General features: G+C 35.0%; 1 protein-coding gene across 1 annotated transcript; it reads right to left on the reverse strand.

Moving 5' to 3' along the window:
- Nucleotides 1-50: 50 nt before the first annotated feature.
- Nucleotides 51-25,802, reverse strand: PER2 (period circadian regulator 2). Its single transcript, XM_026663890.2, has 21 exons — nucleotides 25,380-25,802; nucleotides 24,406-24,560; nucleotides 23,325-23,440; nucleotides 22,214-22,415; nucleotides 19,466-19,517; nucleotides 19,036-19,169; nucleotides 17,408-17,486; nucleotides 16,557-16,663; nucleotides 15,350-15,503; nucleotides 14,053-14,158; nucleotides 10,116-10,247; nucleotides 9,852-9,951; nucleotides 9,202-9,367; nucleotides 8,984-9,105; nucleotides 7,829-8,029; nucleotides 7,357-7,617; nucleotides 5,589-6,433; nucleotides 4,267-4,450; nucleotides 3,985-4,171; nucleotides 1,835-1,985; nucleotides 51-908 (listed from the first exon to the last, which is right to left on the reverse strand). Exons 1-21 carry the CDS (start codon nucleotides 25,613-25,615, stop codon nucleotides 879-881), a joined length of 3,720 nt encoding a protein of 1,239 aa, XP_026519675.2. The 5' UTR covers nucleotides 25,616-25,802; the 3' UTR covers nucleotides 51-878.
- Between the last annotated feature and the right edge of the window lie 1,767 nt (nucleotides 25,803-27,569).

The raw sequence follows: 27,569 nt of genomic DNA on the forward strand, positions 1-27,569 counted from the left end.
ACTTTAAAAGTGACCCGTGACTTAAAAGAAAGGACATAAAAATTCATTCTGAGGCATTACCATATTTTTACAGTTATATAGAGAAATACATTTCTAAAACAAAAGTGACAAATGAATTCTCAGACCAGGACAATGGAACAAATTATAATATTTACCAAATACAAAATGCAACAATTAAAATCACATTATTACAAACATGTATTATTTTCTGACATGAAAAAATTTTCTCCTTCAGATGTGGACATTACAGAAGAATAAGCTACTGTTATTGCATTTAAAATATAGCAGTAAATCAAAATGTATTTAATGGTTAACAGTGGATTTATTTTATAACTGAAATACTTGTAAAATATTTGATCTACTAACTATTAATTTCAAAATCATTTAAAATATTTCTAAAGTGGAAAATATATAGTTGATATTATAGAAAAAAAAGACAGGAAAGAAATGTTAGGATGGCATGGTATTTTTTATATTTTTTTATAGAAACCAGTGAGGTTTTAGTAGCATTTTCTATAATTTTAATACACTATAACTTTAAATGTAAACATTTAAAACTGAAAAGATTAAATGCAAACAATCATTTTCAGAAATTGCTCATAGTAATAGAAAGACATGCCCCCATAAAGAGATTGTTAACAAATGACCTTTTTTTAGAACAAAAAATCCATTTGTTTGTTATGAGATTCATTTCACAAGAAACAAACTTAACCTTTAAGATCAAGTGATGCATTTGCCTTAATTGGAAGCAGATGATTTTGAAATTATTTTCATTATACATTGTGACTGTTGAATTGGTTCAGGATGAGTGAACTATTCTCACCACCTCATTGATTAAGCTTCATTTCATCAATTTTTCCTTCATTTTGTATGTAAGGTCAGCTATTTTCTTCACAATTAACACAAAGCTTCAAAAGAAAAAGGGAATAATAACTTTTAATCAACTTTAATCTTAATCAACTGGAATCTTCCACTTTAATATTTTTTCTTAGAAATATTTGGTTGTGCCCATAAGAGAGTGTGCATTAAAACAATTGGTTGGGGTAACCTGAATTGAATACATTGAGATTAAATTCTACTGTTAGTCTCCTTCTGGTTGGACTATTGTAACATAATCTATACATAGGTACCCTTGAAGGGCATTTGAAACTTCAGCTAGTAAAGAACGTGGCAGCAGAATCAGTTTTAGGTGTACCATCGTATGCCCACATAACACCATTGTGATGGGAGCTACGTTGCTTCCCAACAGTTCAACATACAGTTCAAGGAGGTGGTCATCCGCATGGCATTTGGTCAGATTACATGTAGCATTACCTTCCCCCAAGGGTCTATGGCTGTCGACATGATCAGACAAAGAGGGCAAATGGCAGGTTTCCTCAGTAAGGAGGAGTCACCTACTGAGTCCCAGGAAGTGGGCTTTCATCTTATGGCACCTGCCCCATGGAACAGCATTCCCCAGAGTTATAGATAACCCCAACCTTATAAGACTTTTGGAAGGCTGTGAAGAACTGGCTCTTCCCTCAGGCATTGGGACCATGATGATAATTTGGGAACTAGCATGGATGTATGCCAACAATATAAGTGTTCTGTGTTTTTAATGAGAGGGCCACCACCTGGCTTTTTTATTTTTTACTATTACTGATGTTTTTTTATGGTATGTTCCATGCCGAGAATTTCATTGGTGAAATGGGTGGTCTTACAGATTTACAGAGAAATAAATGTGGTATACTCAAATGTTTCAATGCTAGTTTGACCTAAATATCTTTATTATTATAACAGCCATAAATAAAATAATTTTTATACTTAAAATTTAAAAAAATTCTCTAAAACATACCGAATTTGCAAGAGCCTGAGGGAGTTCACCTTTATGAATCCATGGATGAACTTCAAGTAACTCCCTTTTTTGGTCCTCCGTAAATATTGGCTGGAACATCTGCATTTGTTTCAGTTTCAATTTGTCATCTTTCAAAACAGTTTCCAATTTTCTAACATAAGCAAATACAGTATAAACAGTTTCATTTTAGCCTTGAAATAGCCAAAATGTATAAACATTACAAATAATCACAGGCAAAATGTTACAGAAACAATTTAATTTTGCACTAAACATTCTACTATTTGATGTATACAGCCAAAATTGAGTCTTATATTATCTGTTATCAACATTCATGTGAATGTTCACTATTTGGGAGAGAAGGCAATTTATATATTCTGCTGATGTACTGATGGCAAAATAGGAACTGTTCACAGGATATAATCAATTGTTAAGAAATTCTCTATTTTCTTGATCTCTGAATGATTCATGTTGCATGGTAAGATTTCATATCAAACTTTCCAACATGCTGTATATGGATATGCTGAAAGAGTCCCAATTACTGCCAAATCAATTTTCTTTTTTAAGATAGCGATAGGCTGAAATAATTGCTTCTGTTTAGATGGCACAAAGAAAAGATGCAGTTAAGAATGTTGTTTGTTGGCTTATGCAACAGAGCAGAAGATGAATATATAAAGCTCTCTTGTGCCTAACTGTAAATTCCACATGTAATTCTAATGGTAGAAACGCACCAAATTGCAAAGAAGTAGGGTAAAAGTTTTTTCTTTATAATTACTGATAAAACTCCCAGAGCCATCCAATTAGGTCTCCATGGATGCTGCCATTATGGCTGTGGATCAAACACTTATAGCTTATTTTTAGATTATTAGGTAGATTTGCATGTCCTTTTTTTCAAAGGAAATAAAGAAAATGTCAAAGGTCATATCTCTGTTGCTTGAGCCCTCAACATTACTAGTGCAAGAGAAAGTCGGAACAAGAGATATTGCTTATATAAAATTCATGGCTTTGGTACAAATGAACCAGAGGCACTTTGATTTCTCTTACTATGAGCACCTATTCAAAATACTGATGAATAGAGAAGTGGATATTTTTAAATATTCAGATAACATAAGATTGGATAGGATAATAGTGTAGAATTTCAAAGAATAGCTAACAGAATGAAATATGATACAGAGAAATGCAAAGTTATTTGCCTGGGGGAAAAAGGTTCAAACAAGAGAGATACCTGGCTTGGTAGTACCGTATGTGTGATTAAAAATATTACAATTATTGCTGATCATAAGCTGAATGTGTCACATCATGGTGTGGATGCCAAAAAAAAAAAAAAGGAAAATGTAATTTTAATTGCATCAATTTAAGGTTGCTATTATAATTCTAATTCAATATAGTATTCTATATAGTATTAATTCTATATAGTATTAAAAACTATTTTTATGTGAAGTTAGTCATACAAATAAGTGCAGACTTTCCAGTCCTGGTAAATGAGACTTCTACTATATTATTTATTAGTTGGGTTCTCATGATATCTCATGTACCTTCTATAATTTTAGGAACAATCTCAAAGAAGATTATTCTAAAGAGCCATTTGGAGGAACTGGGTATTATATTTTTAGCATTAAGGAAAAGCTAATTGAAGAAAGAAATATTTAAAAGTTCTTAAACAGATATTACAAAGGTCAAGTCATGTTCTCCATCATCCTAGAGTGCAGGACACAGTATGATGATTTTAACTTGCAGGAATGCAAATTCTGACTGAATGTTACTAAATAATTCTTAACAGGCAAACAATTTGATACTGGAATTAATCCTGAAGGAATAGTGGTCTCCCCTTCACTGAATGTATTCCAAGAGAAGCTAAAAAATTATCTATCAAAAATTCTTAATTTCGACTTAGTGGTCTAAATGGCTTCTTCCAACTCAATAATTCTATAAATCAGTGAAAGATGGCATTGTTCTTCTGCCCACAAAAGCAAAACTTGGTTTAAGTGAATTAAACCAGTGGTGGCTATGGGGGCCAAGTAGAGACAAGGGGGTCATTCTGGCAAGAGCCTGTAGATGCCACTGAAGTTAACATACATTTTTACATGATTGAAATCAGAAATGTTATTAGTTTAGGTATTATGCAACTTTAATCAAAGTTAAAACTAAATTACCGTGATGGAATCTGGTAAGTCATCATAACAGTATCATCTGCATTTGCCATCAAGAGCCAGAGAGGGTCCTGGAGAACACTTTTAGTGTGCTGTACATCTTCCATTTGTGAACATTTTGTTTTAGGATTATTTTCTGAGGAGTTAATACTTCCAATATACTTGCTGACATGATTTGTCTCACTACATCCTAGAGAAGGGAAAAGACAACTCTTTCATTCATAAAGCCTGATCCTCCCTCCCCACATTTAACTGCCTCCAGAATACCAGCACATGCCACATTACCTGCTCCACAGATTGATATATCACATCCACTTGATCCAGAATCTAAAGACTCAGTAGCTGCTAAAGCAAAACTTGCTGATGAAACAGATCCAGTGACTGAATTTGTGTCTTCTTGAAGTAAATCGAGTAGGTCAATAGATAAAGAAAAGGCATCACTAGTCTGAAGTTCCAGTGGTGTGTTAACCTTAACAAACAAAAATAAAACAGTATCCCTTTAAATATTTAAGGAAGAAATTTTAATTTTCAGTAAATGGATTGGGATTAAGCTCATTATATAAGGTTCACAAAGCAATTGTATTAGTGGAAGAGAGATATTGTGCTATTAAAAAAAAGACAACTATTACAACTATGGACAAAAGCATAGTTTAGTTAGGAATTTAATCTAAATCATAATAATGTACATTCTGTACAGGAGTCATGGGCTGCCTTTTTCTGGAAGTTTAAGAGAGACCATGCAACAACCTGTGCTATTATCTATGGAGATTCTCAGAATGAAGAAGTTTCTAGAATGTTTTCTAGGAAAAAAAACCAAGAAAGTCCAGTTGCCTTTTGAAAAGTACCTTTGGGACAATCTGTGCTATTGTTCTAAATTTTCTACAATAAACAGAGACTTGGGCTACATGATCTATAAAGTCCACTAAAATATGTAATTGTCAGCAATATAGGTTCAACAGACAAATAAGAATAGTGAGTTTTATTGTGTAAACATACTGAAAACTGTTCATATTTTCTAATATGAAGATTCCCAATTTTAACAAAAAATAATGCAATACAGGAGCTTTTACACTGCAATTTGTGGTTTGATTATATACCTTTAAAACAATTAGTTCTTAAAGAAAATATTTTATAGTTGAAACTATAGATACTATGGACTACAGGTAGTCCTTGCCTTACAACCATTTGTTTAGTGATCTTTCGAATTTACAATACCCCTGAAAAAAGTGACATATCCATTTTCCAAACTTATGACTGTTGCAGCATCCCCACAGTCACATGATAAAAATTTGGATGCTTGGCAACTGGTATGTATTTATGAAGGATCTTGGGGTCATGCAATCACCTTTTGTAACCTTCTGACAAACAAAGTAAATGGGGAAACCAGATTCACTTAACAACCATGTTACAAACTTAACAACTGCAGTGGCAAGAAATACCATAAAATGAAGCAAAATTCACTTAATTGTGTTGCTTAGCAACATAAATTTTGGGCTCAATTGTGGTTTTAAGTCAAGGAATATCTCTATTAAATAAATGTAATGACAATTTTTAAAGAATTTTTCACATGCATAATAAATAGGTAAATATAAGTAAGTAATGCTTACAGAACAAGATGCTTTTCTTTTATCATTGCTGCTTAATTGTTTATTTGTAATCTCTCCATCAGTTAAAGTCCCATATTTTTCCTCTATAGCAACACTTCCATTTGTTAACATTTTTGGCATTTCTTCCAATTGCAGAAGATTCAACTGTAAAGGAGAACTGCATCGTGACTGGAACAACGTTGAGGACTGATCTTGTAGACCCAAGGACTCTGGTGTACAGGAATGGGACAGCTTATTTTGGCATTCTACAACAGGATTCTTTTCACTATATGCTAGAGAATTATAACAAAATGGTTGTGTGGAAAAATGTACCTCAGGAGGGATCTTGTTTGAGGGAGCAAATGAAGGAGGTGTTGTAAGCAAAGTTTGTGAAGAGAAAGAAGGCTGAACAGAAATACCAGATGGCCCAAGACAAGATGTCTGAGGAATACTATTGTGTGTCTGAGGACATATAGAGTTAGGGAGAACAAGTGCTACTACTGGAGTCATTAAGGGAGGAACAAGCTCAGTTAATGGCAGAGGACAATTTTTTTTGAAATCCTGTGTTTCATTAAAATAAGATAGCGAAACTTCAGGAACCGATGGCGTGATTCCTGTAGATGGAAAGACTGGGGGCATAATTGTTGAAACTGGCACAGTTGGATGACTTGCTTGTGAATTTTTTGATGGAGAACAATCTGCACCATTTGGGATAAGCCGAAGAAATTTATGCAAGGGTTGGGAACCAGATGTTTTACTGTCCGAAGAATCATGTTGCTTGCGTCGTTTTTGTTTAGATTTCTTGATCCTCCCAATTTTCTTCCAAGATAAATCTATTCCACAACCATGGTGTAATCCACACATATCTAGAAAGAGAAGTTATTTAATTGTATCTGGACATCTGTTTTGACTCTATTCTTCTTTAAAATTATTTCTATCCGGCCCTTCTTTTCATATACAACTCAAAGGAGCCAATACTCCTGTTTTCCCCACAACAAGAACCTTATGTAGTGAATTGGGCTGAGAGAGAGTAATTCACCATCCAGTATTTTTATGCCTAAAGCAGGATTAGAACTCACTATCTCCTAATTTTTAGACCACACTTAATTGTCTCTTTCTAGAACCGCAACCCCCAACCTTTTCAGTGCCAGGACCAGTTCTATCGAGAGAGCTTTTTCTGTGGACCAGGGAGGCATCATTTCATGCGCTGCCTGATCCTGCACATGTGCAGATGAGGCTTTGCTAATTTGTGTGGCCCAGTTTCTGGCCCAAGAGTTGGGGACCCTTGTTTTAGAAGACACTTGAAAATTCTCTACTAGCTGCAGAGGTGAAAAATTCAGTAGTTTTTATTGTTGCCAGGTCCTGAAATATTTTAAGCTTTAACAAATTTGGTTCTATTTAAATACCTTGTTATGACACTTTTTTAATTCTTCCATTTTCAGAAGCTATTCTAAATCTGCAATCTGCATAAATAAAATAAATGTAGGAAGAAATCATACTCATTTTGCATACAAAGTGACAAATCACACTCTTAGATTTGGAGGAAGTGGAAAGTTACATATCTTTGAAAATGCTAAGTTAATCTCTCATTCTTTTGGCTAACAGTGTTTTTCAAACTTAGCAACTTTGATGCGTGGACTTCAGTTCCCTAACTCGCATGCTGGCTCATAGATCTGAGATACAGTGCTGATCTTTGGAAGAGCATATAATACACCACATATTTACATTTGTACTGAACTATACACACAAGTCTTAAACAAATTAACAGTAATTATTTAAAAAAACATACCATGTTCCCCTGGGTATCCTTTGGGTTTTTTCTGAAAGTAGCAATTGCAAGCACACTTAAAAATATGGAATCTTTTTATTTCTTTACACTTATTCAGAAAACTCCACTCTTCTTTTTGAGTATGTATTGCAAGGCTATCCTTTGTAAGGCCCAATTTCTTAAATATAACTTTTTCCTTGTTCTCTTCTGAACTGTTAGATTGTAGAAAAATAGTTTGATTGTCTGTGGATTTTATCCCAGATAGATTGTCTTCTATTATTTCTAAAAATAAATTGAAGACAGACATATAGGAATTTTTAAATGTTATTAAAAGCTTGTAAACATGTTAAATGTAAATGTCTAGAATAGTCTGCCCAAGTTTATATAGGAAAAAAAGCACATAATTATTACAATTAAATATCTAAATAAACTTCCTACATTTATTCTAGAGAACATAGTCATATTCTGCCTGATAACAAAAGTGGTACTATACCTAATTCGGGCTGTGTTTTTTTATCGCCAACATGAACTATGGTGCTGCTGTAGCTGCATTGACTGACAAAAGATATTACACTTTCAGGTTGTCCAGGAAAAGTCAAAGAAGTTAAATGAGCATCCTTAAGAACTGAAGCATTGGATGTGTCAGATGTTTCCAACACTGCAGGACCTATGTGAGTTTTTGACTGTCCCCTTTCTTTTCAGTAACAACATAAAAACACCATGTACACAAAGAGAAAAGAATAAAAAGAATAAATGCAATTTTTTCAAACAAATAAAACATGACAGGTGAAACTGTCTACTAGACTGAGAAGCAGCAAATTTTTGAGAAGTCAAAAATATGATACAGATTCAGAAAGATTTTATACAGTGTAGTTTTCCAGCTTCCCAGAAAATTTTAAAACTAGGTGTGTTCATATTTTCATTTCATGAGCTTGTAAATATGTTTTCATTGATAAAAGTTTCCATTATTGTCATCAAGACTAAATCATTGAATTGTCATTCCTGCTGACTTGTACAGAGAAATAAAATACTAGTATTGTTTTTCAATTTAATTTCCAAGTACTTTATAATGAAAGAAAATATTCCCTACCTTTTTAAGAAATGTTTCTGAATGAGCACAAGAACATGAATTAGTTTCCTCTTAATTTCAATATTTAGATTATTTAAATGCCCATGAACTGTAAACCAATTTGTTTATAAACATACTGTACTAAATGCTTAATTAACAAACAACTACACAATACTGGTATAAATGGTAAATATATTTCTAAAACTGGCATTAAATCAAAATGTTCAAATTTTATTTGTTGAAAATTGTATTCTTTTTTTCTACCACACTCTCTGGTCTTTGAGAAACCTAATACAGAACAGACAATTACCAGCAACATGAATATATCACAAGTTTCTCTGCTTCATTGTTGCTGGTTCTTGCTGGTTAACTCATAGTCTAAATATTATCATGGCTAAAGAAAAAAAGTTGGACTGTTTCTTAAAGGGACTGCTTTACTTGCATTGTATGGCTCAGCATGTTATAAGACTGAATGTTGCCCAAATGGAAGCTGCATCCTAAACACACTTGGGTAAGATTAGTTGAAGATAAATGTGCATAAGACCTCTCTCTGAAATCCATAAACAATGTCTCCAATACCTGTGAATGCTTTTGTTGTATCAGCATTCATTTTCTCTCTATATATATCTGTATTCAGTGCTACATCAGTATATGGAATCATTTTCTGCATAGTGTCAACTGCACAGCAACTTTCCAAGTATCTACAAGAAAAAACAACTTTAAAACTTAAAAACAGTCAGTTTAAAAAGTGCACACATATACACATCAGTAATGCAGTTAAATACATTATTGTTTACCTGAAAACATTATCTAAACAGTTGATCTGTTGATATGAATATATCATTTGTTCTCCCCAAGTTGATTCTTTTGCAACTAGACTCCTTTGACAAGCAGTCCCAGTGCCATCATTTTCAAACAGTTGAGTGGTACTATTGGTATGATCATGGTAGTCAGTGGGTTTCTCTGAGTAACGCCAAAATAAAAATAATACAGAGGTTTATTTGGTTTTTCTTCCATAATCAAACTCTAGAGTCAGGAAACTGATAAAATCAAGCCTAAGAACATAGGCAACTCAAGATCCGGTGGCGCAGGGATTAAAGTAACAGTATTACAGGCACCCGATGCCCACAGCCTGGAGTTTGATGTTGACAGGGCTCAAAGTTGACTCACCCTTCCATTCTACCAAATTGTTAAAATAAGGACCCAGATTGTTGGGGACAATATGCTAATAATGCTTCCACATTGTAAACTTCCCAGAGAGCGCTGTCAAGTGTTATGGGGTAGTACGTAAGCCTAAATGCTATTGCTATCTAAGATATAGGAAATACCATACTAAATGATTACCGTTAGTGGGGGTTGGACTGAGTGCATTTGACCAAAAGTAAAAATAATTTAAGATATAGCTAAAATAACTGATAGTAATTTCTTTAAATTAACTTTAAATTACCTCTGTAAGATTTCTTTTGATTTTCAAGCTTTAATCTAGAATCAAAGAAGGCATGAGTTCTGTCCACACTTGCATTTTTACAAATATTTTGAGAAGAATTCTAGAATCAAGAGGAAACAAACAGTCTTTAAACCATACTTGATGCATTTTATTTGGAGTAATTAATTACAAATTGTTTAATTGGCTCACATTTATAAGAAAAACCACCATTACTTTTTTTCTCATTAGAGTGAAAATATTAATAGAATATAATGCCAAACTTACCGTTTTCTGTATCTTCTGAGTATCTTCATTGTTCCCATTGCTGTCACTGGATGAAGCCACGCTCATTAGGTGCTCATGTGATCCATTGCTGCCCAAACTTCCATAGCCACTAGAGCCACTATTATATATAGGCTAAAAATATAGATATATATTGTAATAATGAAGGACATTTCTAGTCAGAAACCTTATTTATTTGCATCCCTCCTTTATTATTTTCATAAATAACTCAAGACAGAGAACATAGCCAACATACTTTCCCCCTCCCATTTTCTCACAATAATAAACCTGTGAGGTGGGTTGAGCACACAATAAGGAATAGAATAAAATAGAATAGAATAGAATAGAATAGAATAGAATAGAATAGAATAGAATAGAATAGAATAGAATAGAATAGAATAGAAGTAGAATAGAATAGAATACTTTATTGGCCAAGTGTGATTGGACACACAAGGAATTTGTCTTGGTGTAAATACTCTCAGTATACATAAAGAAAAGGTACATTCATTAAGAATCAAGAATCATAATGTACAACACTTAATGATAGTCATAGGGTACAATCAACAATCAAATCATACTAGGAAACAGTTAATATAAATCGTAAGGATACAAGCAACAAAGTTACAGTCCTACAATCACAAGTCGGAGGGGATGGGTAATAAGGAGTGATGAGAAGATTAACAGTAATAATAGTGTACACTTTGTAAATAGTTGAACAGTGTTGAGGGAATTATTTGTTTAGCAGAGTGATGGCTTTCGGGAAAAAACTGTTCTTGTGTCTAGTTGTTCTGGTGTGCAGTGCTCTATAGCGTCATTTTGAGGGAAGGAGTTGAAACAGTTTATGTCCGGGATGTGAGGGGTCTGTAAATATTTTCACAGCCCTCTTTTTGACTCGTGCAGTATACAGGTCCTCGATAGAAGGCAGGTGGGCAGTAATTGTTTTTTCTGCAGTCCTATTTATCCTCTGAAGTCTGTGTCTGTCCTGTTGGGTTGCAGAACCAAACCAGACAGTTATAGAGGTGCAGATGATAGACTCAATAATTCCTCTATAGAACTGTATCAGCAGCTCCTTGGGAAGTTTGAGCTTTCTGAGTTGGCGCAGAAAGAACATTCTTTGTTGTGCTTTTTTGATGATGTTTTTGATGTTAGATGTCCATTTTAGGTCATGTGATATAGAACCTAGAAATTTGAAGGTCTCTACTGTTGATACTGTGTTGTCTAGTATTGTAAGAGGTAGTAGTATGGGAGGGTTTCTTCTAAAGTCTACCACCATTTCTACAGTTTTGAGTGTGCTCAGTTCCAGATTGTTCTGGTTACACCACGAGGCAAGTTGTATAACCTCCTGTCTGTATGCAGATTCATTGTTATCTCGAATGAGACCAATCACTGTTGTGTCATCAGCAAACTTCAGTATTTTAACAGATGGATTGTTTGAGATGCAGTCATTGGTATATAGGGAGAAGTGGAGATAGCACACAGCCTTGGGGGGGGCCCTGTGCTGATTGTACAGTTATCAGATGTGATTCCGCCTAGCTTCACCTGCTGCTTCCTGTCTGTTAGGAAGCTTATGATCCACTTACAAGTTTGTTCAGGTATTTAAAAACACCAAAAGCAGAATTCTATTTGCAAAATTTTCAATATTTTGAAGGTACTAGTTACACCGTTCATATATTTGTTTTTGTGTCTGTGTGTATATAGGTAGTCCTCAGCTTTCATCCATTTGTTCAATAACTGTTCAAAGTTACAGTGGTCCTAAAAATGGACTTATGACCAGTTCTCGAAGATTTGTCTATCACAGCATCCCTGAAGTCATGAATTCAATCTGGGTTGTCAGATGCTTGGCTTGTAATCATGAAGTTGCAGTGAGCTGTCTCATGTAATCACCATTTGCAACCTTCCTTCCTGGCTTCCCACAAGCAAAGTCAATGTGGAAATGAGCAGAGAAGGTCAATAAATCATGTCAATAAATCACTCCCTTCACTTTTTCTTGAGGAGCCCCACTACAGAATGTGAGATCCTGGGGATCACCTCTACCTTCCTACACTCCATGTTTCATGCCACTTGCAGCACCACCCTATTTGTCCACAGGCTCTACCTTCCCTGCTGCTTCTTCCATAAGCCCATGAGTCTTGGGAGTTATGATAGCAATAAGGACCATTATCACATCATGACAGGGTCATGTGACTTCATGCCTTACAACAGGCATGATATTCCCCTCTGAAAAAATAATCTGAAAAGTAGCCAGGGGTGCAGGGGTTGCCTAAGCACCCGCCGCGGTCCGCGCAGCGCCCCGGTGGGAATTAAATTGGCAATGCCCCCTTGAAGTAATCAAAAGTGATTTTTCAAGGTGAGTCTGCATGATAGTTTTATTGTTTGACAAAAAATAATAATAAAAAGCACCATGAGAATGCTCTTGGGGCAAAGGATTTCACATTTAAAAAATAAAACAAACAAACAAAAACAACAAACAAACCCTGCTTAACAGACAGAAAAACAGCCACAATGCTTCACCTCTAATTGGACTTTCTCTTTGTTCCCTTTCCTTTGATCAGCATTGCTTCTCTATGCTTCTTTCTAGCTAGTTGAACTGATAGCATAACTTTGAGTCTGGCCTGTCTTTTGGCTACAGTTGTCTTCCTCTTCAGTTCCAGATTAGCCCTCTTTGCTTTTAAATCCTAAACAGCTGGAGGGGACCATGTTGCAGAAATGTGGAGTAGTTGCAACCATCATTTTAATGAAACATTCTTCTGAAAGGTGCCATAACATTTTGCTGGTTTTTTAAGGTGCCACACATGTTAAAGTGGGAAGCTCAGGCAGTGCAATATGCCTTATCTTTTATGATGGTGGGTTGGGGGCTGCAACTATTATTTGACCTTTAAAGTCACAGAAGAGGAAGTAATATCAACGTTAAGTCTTGTTGGCCAAATCTTCGCTACAGGTATCCCACACAGCTACACAAAGAGCAGTGAAATCCAACTTCCTAAAGAGAAACCGCCTTCCCTCTGCCTTAAGAAATCTGTCAGTTGAGCGAAGCAGCATTTCTTTCAGTTGCTTAGTAATCCGTGTAGTTCGTCGCCGGCTGCCTCCCTCAGGACAATGGAGGGTTGGCTAACAATAGCTGAACGAAGCTCTTTTCCTCCCGAGCCTTTGTCTCTGCGATCTGTAACTCCTGGGAAAGTATAAGCTTTTCTTCTTCCACTCAGCCGAGCATTTTCATTCCCGCGCTGCCTCCAAAGATACTTCCTTCAGGGCCAGGGGGTGGAGGAAATCACCTGAAGCCGGCTGCATGCGTGGGAAGAGAAGAGGGAAAGTGGGACAATATTGGCGGGAACGGGAAGCGAGGCTTGGTGCCTCTGTTGCTTTCGGCGACGAAGGGGGAAGAGTGGCTTCTCCACCTATTGTAGTTGGCCCCGACGAACGGAAAGACGCGTCGTCCTTTGCCAGCGTCCCCGCACCTGGCACGCACCACACACACACAAGCACGCAACCCCACTCGCGCTCTAGTGAGTCACAAGCAGGTCAGGAGGACCGCATGGGAAGGGAGGGGCGCAAAGCCTTCGGAGCCGCCACAAAGAGCGGGAGAGAAGCTCGCTCGAGCCCTGTCACAGCCAGCGCGTAGAGGCTCCCTCGCAGGCGGCGCCTGAGGCGTCTCAGCACCTTTCCTCCAGGTGGTTCAAGCTGCAAGAAAGGAAAAGGGGAAGCGTGTAGCTCCTGCAGTCCAGGCCGTTTTGTGGCAAAAACGAAAAAAAGTAGGAATCACTGTTCGGAAAAGAAAAAAATTGGAATTCCGATTTTAGTCGGAAGAATATCATGTCTGTTACAAGTGCATTGCTTAGCAATGGCAATTCTGATCAAACTGCCATCGTATCCCAAGATTATCTGCTTCTCACATGTTTGTATGTGTATCTGTGTATAAATGTATAATAAATAAATATCATACTTGTAGTAATAGCTTATGTATTTGCTCTGTAATTTCTTCAATATTAGGATGTCGCATTTTTTCTTCTGTGTGCTGAGGTACAAATACATCTTCATTCAAAGGGCTCCTAAAAATCATTAATAATATATAATAACAAGTTTATTTATTTCAGTTACATATCGTCTATTTTTTCTCTTACATCTATAAACATTTAAACTGATCAAATATTCAGGCTTAGATTCTCCAAACATGACTTTATTTATGTAATCTGAAGCAACTCTTGACAAGACTTGAAAGATTTGGGACAATTGTAAGTTTCTTATAAACATTTAGTATTGAACACGTGCAAATTTAAATGTAGTTGTTAGCTCCCCATTTATCAAAGAAGTCATTTCTAAAGTACACATGCAAATCAGTACCACTACACCTTAATTTGACATTTTGACTTTCCAAAAGATATTCATGATTACTAAATGAACATAAGCTAGAATATCTAAAATTCTAAATTTATCCATATACTACCCATATATCATATATATCACTGAAAAAAGAAAGCTGAGAAACCTTGTACAAGATGACATCCAAACCATGATTTCAAAAGTGACCTACGGTTTGTGTGAAATGATTAGACTGCATTGTATAACAAATGGGCTTGTTCAATTACATAATTCAATTCCCATAAGGAAATCATTAAAGCCTCTTTAGTGTAGATTTGAAGGAATACTATACTGTATAAGCAGTACCTGAATAACCTATATTGGATATAGTCTGCAATGGCATCCATGATGAAAATGTGGGCAAACTTGTGTAAGATGCCAATCATACAACTCACAACAGCTTTTCTAAAATAGACTAATCTGGACCTTGTTTTAAGGAAAGGGGATAAGGAGAACTTTTTTACTGTCTTACCAATTTGGACTAACCTTTCCTGGTACCAGCCTTTACACTGACAGAAAAGTTCTCCAAGAGACCTAATCTTTGATTGGTACCATATCACAACATGAAAATAAATAATCCCTTGATAAAAGTAAATACTAGGGTTTTTCTTTGTTATTTATTGTTATTATCTTTTAACATTTAGGTAAGCTATATATGTGAAATTTAGGCAAACTATATATGTAAAGAGCCAATCATATCCAATCTGGCACTGTGAAGTCTACATCTGTTCTACAGAACGAAGAAAGAGGAGGGAATTATCCTTTTACACAGAGGATTTCTTTAATTGTATAATTAAAATTTTGGTACATTCTAATGTAAGGAGACCTCTTGCAAACAATTCATCTCATGAATTCTTGCTTTATTGACACTAATTTCTTACGTTCTAACTTTGTGTCTTCCAATTATGAATGTAATCTTTCGACTCCAAGGATTGATGAAACTGGACCAGCTTGTATCCAGAGTTACATATTCACCATTTCTAGTACAAAATCTGATTGGTGAATAATCAAATGGTTGTCCGCCATACTGAAGTACTGTAAAAAAAAATCATGCAAGCTTTAATGATAAAGAAATAGAGGAAAGTGATCTTTTGAAAATCAGTAGCACACTATAAAACTACTTAACCTGTAAATATTAAAGGAGAAATTATTTGCTTGCTACTAACAGTTTATGAAAAAAGCTCTTTGAACTTGAGACTCAGCATGAATTATCTAATTTGATTTTAGCTCAATGGAAGATGAAAAGAACTGCTGACCCTAAAATTAACTTTTGTCTCTGCAATGTTGAAAATGGGCAATGATAATATTTACACAGTATGTTTAAATTCAAGATTCTAAATTTTAGACTGAATATAGACTTGGAGCAATCAGAAGGCTGTATTAAATTCTTCTACAATATGCTAACAACATTTATAATGTTTTAAATAGTCAAATATTTGAAATTTCTCTGAAAGAAATTAGACTGAGGCTATTGAGGAATTCACAATTAGATATTAATATACATATATGCTATTTTGCATATATACTTCAATACTTGAAAATATGGCTGTATTTACAAAGATGCTTTACAAAGCATTGTTCTTCATAGTGTTAAAGCTGTCAGATTCTCTGAAGGTCTAGCATAGTTGATTCACAGATACTCCTCTCTGAATGTTTCTGTACAGGTACAGAAGACATTTCCTTTGAGACTAAACAACCTCAAATCTTAATGGAATAATATTTCAGTCATAAGTATACACATACACATCTCAATTTTGAATTTTTTAGGTATCATGTTCTTTGGGTGTCATGGTCAAATTTTTATATTTTTATATCAGTGGATCTAATTATTGCTTAATCTATTCTCTGTCACCAATAATGTGATTAAAATAGAAAAAATGGTACCTTTGCTCAGATACTTGAATCTACAAATAAACAAGACAGAAGAAGAGAGTGGAGTGGAGAGAGTAAGTAATCAAAATTTAATCAGGAGATCAATCTGTTAAATATTTTTTAAAACTCCATGAACATCCCTTATGCTTTATTGCATTTGCTTTTTTCATTTTTTACTTCCCACCCTTCATGAAAAGCAAAAATAGAAAAACGTACTTTTTTTGTGAATTGTTAGCATTAATGCTCTGTCACTTGGATGAAGATGTAGTAAAACAGAAGTTCCAATTAAGTCCTGAGGTAAGTATCCCAACAGAGGAACAGCTCTTAAAAAAGAATTTGAATAAAAATAGAGCAGAACACATTTTACATATATAGTATATCAATTTAATTTCAACTGAAATAAAATGAAAATAGGTACAGCATATCTGGAATTTATGTCACATTTAAATTTACAAAACAATGGGAAAAATAATTATATTTCTCTCTTTATAAAAGTTATCTATATGATATATAACGTTATAAAACTCAGGTAGCAGTATGAAATAACTATGCTGTCCTTTAATCCCCAACCCCCGGACTGTGACCCACTACTGGGCCATGGGCTATTTGCAACTGGGCCACACAAACTGTGGACTGGTGCGCAAACGTGCAGCTCGACTTGTGTGAGTGGCAGGCCAGTGCACTACACACACGCACGCTCAACTTGTGCAAATTAAGCTGCACACAAGCTCACTGCTCACGTAGCTCCGTTCCCCTCTCCCCCTTGTCGGGCTTAAGCCACACAAAGATTGGGGAATGCTGCTTTAATTTTTATAATGCAAGGTTTTCATTCAGAATTTAATGATGAATTTCTGCTATTAGTAACGGAGAGAAAAGAGGAACAAAATCATTCTGAAAGGGAGGAATTATATTTCAATTTTTTTTATTTTATGCAGAACTTTTTTCTTCATAATTTGACAAAAACCAACAACATAAATCCATGCATTATTATAACGTGTACATTATTATTTTTATAAACAAGGCAGCAAAACATTTTTAAAACATTAAGCATGGTAGTTTTAATTCACCTTTCATCTACTTCTTGGAATAAGCAACTTGGTGTATGGATGGTTGTAAAGATTCTTTTATTAGGAGGAATTCTAGGTGCTAAAAGAAAAAAAGAAGAACATTTAATAGAAATAAAAAATGTTTGTAAACAGAGTACACGAAAGAAACATATAATTTTTGGAGTGTTCAACTTCTTCACAGCAACTGGTACTAAAAGCAGATGACCCATCAAATAGTGTGACCAGTTTGTTTTAATTCTGTGAACTTTTTGTATTTAAGACAAGCTAGTTATTTGAAGTTATGACATTAAAATCCTATTACAATAAATATAATTCAAACACTTACATCTTGAATCTATTTTATTGAGATTAGCCAAGCCTATTTTTACTGAATAATTCTTAGAATATTACAGGAAAGGATAAACAAAATCTTTGTTTCCCAACTGGTAGTACATGAACTACAAGGAATATTCCCCTCTTTAAACCAGCAAAGAAGGTAGATAGGAAACAAAAGAGCCAAGGGTGGAGGAAAGCAGAATATAGCAGAACAACAGGTCTCCAGTTGGGTGAGGAGATGAATGAGTGTCTTCTCTAGGATCAAAAAAGCTTCTGAGATAAGGCTAATGAGGGAATAGGTTTGTTTGTCAATCTTGACTGTGCTGGTTTCATGATGGTATGGGGGGGGGGGGAATGGGATTTTGGGAGGAGTCAGCAAGCATATTTTCATACTTTTGTTAGTCAAGATTACTACAAAACACACATGCTAGGAGCTTTCAGCATGGCAATTATATGGGAACAAGATATATAAAAATGTCATTGCGATAACGATGAAAAAAGGCCTCCTCCGTTCTATCTAAAAGCCCTGTTTTGGATAAGGTTGTGTTACTCTTGATAGGACAAATTTATTGACCATGGAGGTGTACAATAAAGCAACCAACCAACCAAATGATCATAACATACACATGCAAAAATACAGAAATAATCATTCTTAAAACTGTCAAAACTATTTTAATCAGAAATTATATTCATAAAGACCATTACCAAATAAATTGTCTACCACAGAGGAAACATGTTTCTTATGTTGTTCCCCAGCTAGGACACATACTTATCTCAGGAATAATCTCAGCTCCTTTCTATTCACTTTTAGGAAAATAATGACCTTTTGTCTTTAGCCAGAACTTTTCAGAGTGAGTTAATTTAATAGAGGATATACCTGTTTTTATTATAATTTAACCATAAACACATAAAACTGTAAGCTCCTTAGATGTCTTATGGACAGAGAAGCTGTATATAAGGTATAAAAGAACAAATAAATAAAATATGGAAATAAGGCCACCAATTCTATGCATACTTATATATCCAGTCAAAATCAATTAACTCTATTTTCCAATAGGTATACATATACTGTAACAGGAGGAATGGACAAAATAGGCATTATATTACCATAATAATGCTAATAATTTGCTTCCAAGTAAACTTGATTAGTAACAGACATTACTTATCCTCTAAGTAACTTTTTTTACAAAATATAATAGCTTTTCACATTGGAACCTCTCTATGTTATCAATGGTAGCTTCCTCAAAAAACGACCAGTTTTCATAAAATACTAGGTCTTTTTTGCTTTGAAAAGAAAAATACAGTATTATTACCTTCATAACCAGAGTGTACCTTTTCTGCAAGCAACACACAACAAAGCTGATCTTCTATATCTTGTATTTTAATAATATATGGTGTCATACGAAATGGATGGTAATGATTCTCATTTATATTCACTTTTCCTGCACTAAAAATTTGAAAAAAACAACGTAGTTCAGTTGTTATATTGTTATAGATTATTAAATATAGTATAGTTTTGGGGATTTTCAGAAATGAATGTATCACTTTTTCCATTCAAATGAGGAAATTTTATATTTTTTACTAGAATGTTTCATTCATGTCTTCTGAATAGTAATCATGAAGATCAAAGGCAAGGATTGCTGCAGGGAAAAGTAGCAACTTTTCTATGAGAAAATACAAGGGTGTGCCTGAGTCCAAGTCCCCCACAAAATACTGACTATTGATTATCATAGTTTGTATTACCTGAAGCGGCAGAAGAAAGATTTTTCTTCCATGAACTCCTGGGTAGCAGATTCTATAAAAATATTTAAAACATTTGATAAGCTATAAAACTCTGTGTCCCCTTGGTAATAGGAAGCTATTTAGTTATGCTGGTAAAACAGAATGTCAATGCTGAATTGCTGGCAGAACAATTCTAAATGAGGGTTGGGAGAAGCTTGCACCAACCAGAATGAAAAACATGTTTTTATAGCAAAGCTTTTGGAGGTATTCTTCAGGAGGAACCCAAATGTTCCCATCCAAACACGCTGTGCTTTGAGAGCAAAGCACACACAGACAAGGTGAATAGATCATTGAAATGATTAAGCCTTCAAAGTATCACCTGCCATTTCACACAGCAAATTAGACTGGAAGTTACAATTGCTTTGTGAAGTGCGTCTCCAAATCATTTGGATAGTCCTTGTATGCATGTCTATGGCCTGTCTCCTTCCTATGAATTAGGCCCAAGGGGTTCTGTATTCCACAAAGGAGATGGCCTTGGCAGTGCAAATACAAACATATAAGATAGAAGTATAAAATAAATTCAGTTACTAAAGAATCAAATAAATTTGAAAATGAAATTATAATAAGTACGAGCCCCTTTCCAGATTAACAGCAATCACAGAGATTACTTGCAAATGTTTGGCTCCTATTATAAACTTTAAAATCTACCAATGACACAATTATTTTTTATCTGTCAAAATGGACTCTATACCAGGGCTCACCAACCTTTTGGAGCTCAGGGACCACCAAACTCATAATTTTAAATCCCGCGGACCACTAATATAAATTTTGACTGACAGCGGCTTGCTGACGTTTTCCCATGGTCTCTGCAGAAAGCAGCAGAGACCCTGGGGATATTCCCCACCCCATTTTCCTACCGATCGATCATTATTTGAGATCACAGGATACCGTCTCCAGCTTCATTCTCAGGGGGAGAGAGAAAGAGAGAGAGAGAGAAAGACTTTTGACTTTATGCAAGGAAAGTAACAGAAGCAGCAGAAGTCTTTCTTCCTCTCCCCCAAACTCCACCAGAAATGAGTCTTTGTGAGACTTGTCGTGCCGGCGCAGCCTCTTGGAGCAGGATGCCTTGCAGGGTCCCAAAGACTCCTTTCTGGCAAAGTTTGGGGAAGAGAAAGAAAGAGTTTTGCTGCTTTCCTTGCGTGCAGCCAAAAGCAGAAGCTGAAAGAAGCAGCCAGGTGGCCAGGCGAGGTGCGTGGGGCGAGTGGGACAAGTTCCCCCCCTCTGCCATTTCCCCCCTCCCCTCACTACCTCATGTTGTTCGGAATGCAAGTGATGCAAGCCTTTTGTTCTCATGGGTCATGTGGGCGGAGCAGCCTTGTGTTCCTGCGCAGCCTGGATTATTTGCTTTGGGGGTGACATTTCTCTGTGGACCACCAAAATTTTCTTGTGGGCCACCAGTGGTCCCCGGCCCACTGGTTGGCGACCACTGCTCTATACAGTATTTCACTGTTAGATAAGGTAAGATTCTTTAGACTGGCATATGCATGGCAAAAGAATATATAGTACAAGACAAAGTATTTTCAGTTTTACTTTACAACTGATATATTCACATTTAACCAAAGGAAATCAAGAAAATGTTTCCATATAGCAACCCCAATATTGTGAAAACTTTCCTCAATGAAGAAACGTTTGCAGATAGAATAGTTTTATAATTATCAGTTTTTAAATTTGACCACAATGACTTGTGACCATAATGGAGCCCAAAATTTGTGTTGCTACGTTAATCATTTAAGTGAATTTTGCCGTATTTTATGATCTTTTTGCCACAGTTATTAAGTGAATCACCATAATTGTTAAGTGAGTAACATGGTTGTAAAGTCAAACTGGCTCTGACATGACCCCGGGACACTGCAACTGTCATAAATATGAACCAGATGCCAAGCATCCAAATTTTGTTGACATGACCATGGGGATGGATTGTAAATGTGAAAAACAGTCATAAATCACTTTTTTCAGTGCTGTTGTAATTTTGAACAGCCGTTAAATGAACTGTTATAAGTTGAGGACTATCTGTATATCACTTGGGAAACTGAACTAAGATAGCAGTCCCCAATTTTTTGTTTCTGTGGATTAGCGGGGGTGGTGGTTACAGTCTGAGGAATGGTTTTGTGCAAGCAATGGGATCACTTGCCCTGCTTGCACAAATGGAGATTCGTGTGCTTGCCTGCTTGCCCGCAGTTTATGCAGTCCGGTTCCTGCTGTGTGTGGCCCAGTATCCACTTGTGTGGCACCAGGCTGCAGCCCAGGGGTTGGGGACCCTAGAATTAAAAGACTAAAGAATAAATTTATGGACAAAAGCATATAGATTATTTGTTCCTGTGGAACTCATTTGGCACTACCTTCTTCTGGGATATTTTTCATCTCCTAATCTAGATTATAGCCCTGATGTGCCTGTGATTTCATAGCCATCGCCCAACCTTCTTGTCTACTACACTTTGACAGGTGCTGTCACCAGCTGACACATCATTAAAAATACAGTAATGAAACAGTGATCAGAGTTTGCCCAGAAAAGTGGTTTCATCATGAGAAAAAAAATCAGAAAAGATCAAAAGAGCTAGCATTAGTAAAAAGAACTACACAATTAAGGTTCTAGATTTTTCATGAGCAAACACAATTATAATTATCTGATCTTTAAAGAAATATAAACTTCTCAAGTAAGTATGGGTAAAACATTAACATAGGCACAATTGAAGAATTTAACTGACTTACCAACTCCATTGCAAATACTCCAAGATGGCAATCTATATGGTATAGTTGAGCTATAGAACACACTGACATCCTGAGGTGCCAGAAATTCCACAAATTTGGCATTTTTAAATAAATCTTTCTTACAATGGAGGATACAGGCAGCCTGATCAGAGATGTACAAAATTTTCCCAGTAGCCAAAGAAACAGCTACAGCAAACATATCCTAAAACATGATACATATTCAATGAAACACATTTAGGCTGGCAAAAGGAAAATAAACACAAATGCTGTGAGCTACAAATATGCTAAACTAATGAGATATGGCAAAATTAACATATTATTTGGGTAACAAGAGAAATAAATAATAAATGAATGAATATATTATTATGGTTTACTTCTAGCTATTAACAGTATGCTTCAGGTCTATATGGATTCTGAATTAAATTTGAATAGTCCAGATATCTGAATTAAATTAAGATCCCTTTTAGGATATATATCATGTTTATATTGGGGAAAATCAAGATAATTGCATTTTATCCAATAAATCATGTTAAATCAAATTATGGCATGCTTTTTTTTTTTTTGCAAACACGCAAAATTTTGCAAAAAATTCCAGAATCAAGCTGAGTAAGAAGAGCAAAAAGATCTAGAGAACTGTAAACTACATGCAAATTCAGGCAACTATCTTTTATATAATGGTGTGCATGTGCAAACATATATATGTGTTTATATTTTTGTTATATATAAAATCATCATGGTATCATGGGAACCAATACTCTTGAATGGCTTATTCGTTTCACTTACCATTTTATTCAGCCTCCTCTCTCTTCTCCCCCCCCGGAGCAGCATACATGGATTGTCCCCCATTATAATTTTATGCAAATGTACTAATAGATTAAGTAACAAACATTAGATTGACTCAGTGAACATAAGGTTCACTATCAGTGGGAATCAGCATCTCCCTGGATTGTCCAAAATCCCAATGGCTTTCCTTTATGTGGGTTATGTTGGTACTAGACATAGAAATAATTTAAATACTATAGATGCTTTTAACTATTAAAAAGAACTGCTAAGATTCCGTATTTGAGTTGAAGAAGATAATTTGCACATTTGTTGTGGTGGGAATACTTACTGCATTTTTCATGGTGTACTCTGCAGTAATGTTTTTAACATCTTCCATGGAACAGGATAATATATCAAGACCACAGCTTTCATTAATCATCGTCAATTGATAATATTCTTTATTGGCTACAGAAAAAAATGTGTACAATTCAAGCAGCTTTTTAAATACTCTTTTCATAAGGGTACACAATCTTTTGTTTAGGCTGTCCTTAACCAATTCATCAATCTTCCTCATGAGAAACTTATTGATTGCTTATTAGTCATAGATTCTCTACACTGATCATACAATTCAGTTCTTCCTAATTCTATATCTCTATATTTTTCACCCAGAAACACATATCTTAATAGTCATCACTTTAAAACAACCTGGATTTGGTGATGGATTTCAACTCAAGTGACACCTTCAGCAGTCTGAAATTTAATCATGCCATGTTGCTTCCATTTTATTAATAAGCAGCTCAATCTTTTTTTATAGCAACTCCCGCAAACTAAAGTGAAAGAACAGAAACTGAAGAATACAGATTCTCAAAAGCCAATACTGCCATCTGTTGGTGATCTATCATAATTTTGGAGGCATTTCATGCAACTTTCATATATTAAGTTCAGGAAAATATTTAAGTTGGAAAAAACAGCTAAGGAATATATCAATCTAATTAATATAAATTGATCCTGAAATTAAATTCATTTAAATAGAATCCATATTAATCTTATATAAATCCTATCTTATTCTATTAATCAAACAGTACTGTGAAACACACATTCAAAATCTTGTCACTACTTTCATATGACAGGTCTGTCAGTATGTATGTGTCTATATTATACATATGCGTGTGAGATAGGCAGTGAGGGATTATGATAGGTTAATATGAACTTTTATCATATAATTTTATTTTATTCTATAGTGCATATTGATATGAACTGATGTTTAGGTTTTAAAAACAAAGTTATAGCAATCATATCAAGATCATAATTAAAAAAAAGCATTACTGTAAGTTCACAGTCTCTCTTTTATCATAGGCTTGCTTCCTGTTGTAGTTTCTGGATATTGCTTTAATTTCCTGAATAGGAATATGAATGGTTAATATAATTACCTTTAATTTGCTTAATGCTCCTAACTGCATATTTCAAAGTTGCCAGGATACTTGATTTGCCTTTGATCTTTTTATGAGGAGGAAGATATCCCTTTAGATCTTGCAAAGTTTTTATCAACTCCTTCCGAGTTTTAGATTTAGAAGACTGGTCACTTCTAGGCATTGTAAATGAAAATAATTCAAGTAATTTTGTAGTAAAACCCAATATTTAAGATTTATTGAAGTATTTATAAAACAATGCAAGGTGATATAAGCATACTGTTTTCCAGACTGCTTAAGTGTATTTTAATTTTAGAATATATAGTTCTTCAGTAATGACATTATCAAAAATGTGAAATACACTAAGTCTTCATTTAGTCTTCCAACAAGATTAAAAAATGTTCTAAGTTTTTATGATTAGACTAATTACTTTCTTGCTGCAAGAATAATGTACTCATTTAGAAAGTTGAATTGTCATTGAACAATAGTGAGTACTGATTGTCCAGTACATCAATTCTTTTTTTAATATAAAAAGCAGTACATAATCACAGCTAAAGGATTATGATAAAAATTGGCATGCTCTTTAAAGCAAATTCTTCCCATCTCTAATCACAATTAAAATTTAAATTGGCACCATTCTTAATCCTTGTTCATTTTAAGGTCAGACATATTTTTTAAAATGTTAGTTTTGATGAGAATAGGAAGAGGCTGGAGAGATTGTGCTATTCTACATCCTTTCTTCTGTCATTATTGTGAAATCAGCAGACACTTATGCACTGGCGTGAAAACTGCAAAAATAAAATCCACCCATCATCACAATCTCAGTTAATATGCTGAAACACAATACTTTAGGATTTAAATAAATATGTCCTGCATCTGTCGCAATATGAGCATTTAGATATGGAACATCCACAATTATACAAACACAAATTACATATAATCATTGCTACACATATTCCCAGCATCAGGACAACTATTTGGGATCAGAATAATACCTTTTATAGTAATCAAAAGATTCCATAATCATAGCTGTTTCTTTATCATTTTCTTCACCCTCATTGTTGTGGGAATCATGCCAGCTGAAATAATTTTCATTGACATCATTTGTACTCATTTTCCCATTCATCTCAATATCTTCCTGAAGAATATCCAGATTTTGTTCATTCTCCATTTGAATATCCACGGTTTCTATAATAATTTTATCACTTGCTGTTTTCAAATAGTTGGTCATTCTAAGCAATTTTAATGCCAATAAGTGCAATATAAATGTCAAAGATTCCAAAAGGTTTCTCAGAGCAAATTCAAAGAATATTTGGCCTTAGGGTAATCAGTTGTGTAATATTAATGTTTTCCATTCCATATCCACGAGTGTTTTCCAGTGTTCAAACTTCAATTCAAATATTATTTTAGAAACCTAAGGAAAGAAAAAAAACCAAAACAAACAGTTTGTTTTTGTTCTCTATATTCTTATTAATTAACTGTGATCCAAATAAATCACAACCCTTTCTACATTGGGTCAAGAAAAAGTCATATTTTATTGCTCACATTTACTGCAGAATCTCTGTGAGAGTGTTTCACTACAGAAAATGAAAGAAAAGCAAAGGTATTTTTATGAGTTTACTAAAAAACATGCATATTAAAGAATAAGCCACAGTTAATTGCTATAGCATGTTTAATAGTTTCTACATTAATGCTTTCCTATCAACTATTTCTGTAATAGCAAAAAAATTAGTTGTTATTCTTTTTGCTAATGATATACAGTAGTTTGCAATTGTTGGATGAGAAAAGTGTCAGGAAAAGATGTCTTCCTTGCTGGAAATATATGAAAAATAAGGAGTGGCCCTTTCAACTGTCTGGGATGGAAAGAGTTACCACTGTAACTCAAGTTTATTTATTTATTTAAGTGTCACCCCTTTAGCAACTCTGGGAGGCTTCCAAACATTAAAATTGATAGACATTAATAAAATAAGTAATATTAAGTACAATTAAAAGATGGGAAAGAGAGTAGCATGAAATACATGGGGAAATGGGGTCTTTCCTTAATCTAATAGCCACCTCCAGAATGATGCACCCCATTGGGGCCCCAGACCAACTGGCAGAGCCATGTTTTCAGGACCTTATGGAAGGTCAGTAAGGAAATGTGGATCTCACCTGTGGGGATATGATGTTCCCCACTTGCTGAAATCCCTTGACTAATGGGGTCTGCAGCATGCCCCTTTTACTGGTATGGGTTGGATGGGTCAAGCCCATTGGTGAGACGATTCTTCAGATAACCTGGACCCATGCCACAAAGGACTTTAAAAGTGATAATCAACACCTTGAATTGCTAATGCAGCTCGCAAAACAGTGATGTAACATCGGCCACCCTAGGGACCAAAAGAACTGCCTGTGCCACCACATTCTACACCAGTTGTAGCTTCTGAATACTCTTCATGCACTAGTTATAGCTTCCAAATACTCTTTAAGAGGAACCCCTTGTAGAGCAGGGCTCAATATTAGAACCTCATTTCTAACATTAGTGAATATTAGAAATGAGCGGTACAGAGTTTGTTAGCTTCTAGTATGTACAAATATATATCAATTCAATAACCTGCTTCTCCACACTTGTTTTGAAGCTAATGTTTTAGCAAGTTAGAGCCCTTACCTCCACCCACAAGCCTCTACCATGTAGACTAAAATGAACTGCACCATTGTGTTGATAAGATCTTCATTTATTATAACCAATATATAGAAGAATAAAGTGACAGAGTCCTGTATCAGTATATATATATTTATCAATTTCATATAGCTGCCTATCTCACTGAAGGTGACGCTGGACGATGCACAAACAAATGTATGGATTTGTGTGTATAGATAAACAAATGCATGGATTTTTCTGCTCACAAATGTCTATCAGTGAGTTGCAAAATACCAGACTCCTCTTTATAGCTAATGAGAGCCTTACTGGTTTTCTAAGAAGTGCTACCACAAATTAAAGACCAAAAGAAGCAGCCTTTTCTTTGTTTTTTCTTAGCGGAAAAAAAACTAATTGTAAGCCAAGTGAACTGGACTTATGCCATGTTGCTGGATACAGTGGTTTAACTTTTTCTCCTTTTTCGATTTTCCAAGTAAGCATTCTGCCTCCAGCCCTTTGGTTGAAAAGATAATATGATGGTTAAAGACTTAATATTTTACTCATTTATTGG

Source organism: Notechis scutatus, chromosome 4 (genome assembly GCF_049901735.1).
Source record: "Notechis scutatus isolate UNSWTSFEM ecotype Mainland chromosome 4, rNotScu1.2, whole genome shotgun sequence".
Taxonomy (NCBI): Eukaryota; Metazoa; Chordata; class Lepidosauria; order Squamata; family Elapidae; genus Notechis; species Notechis scutatus.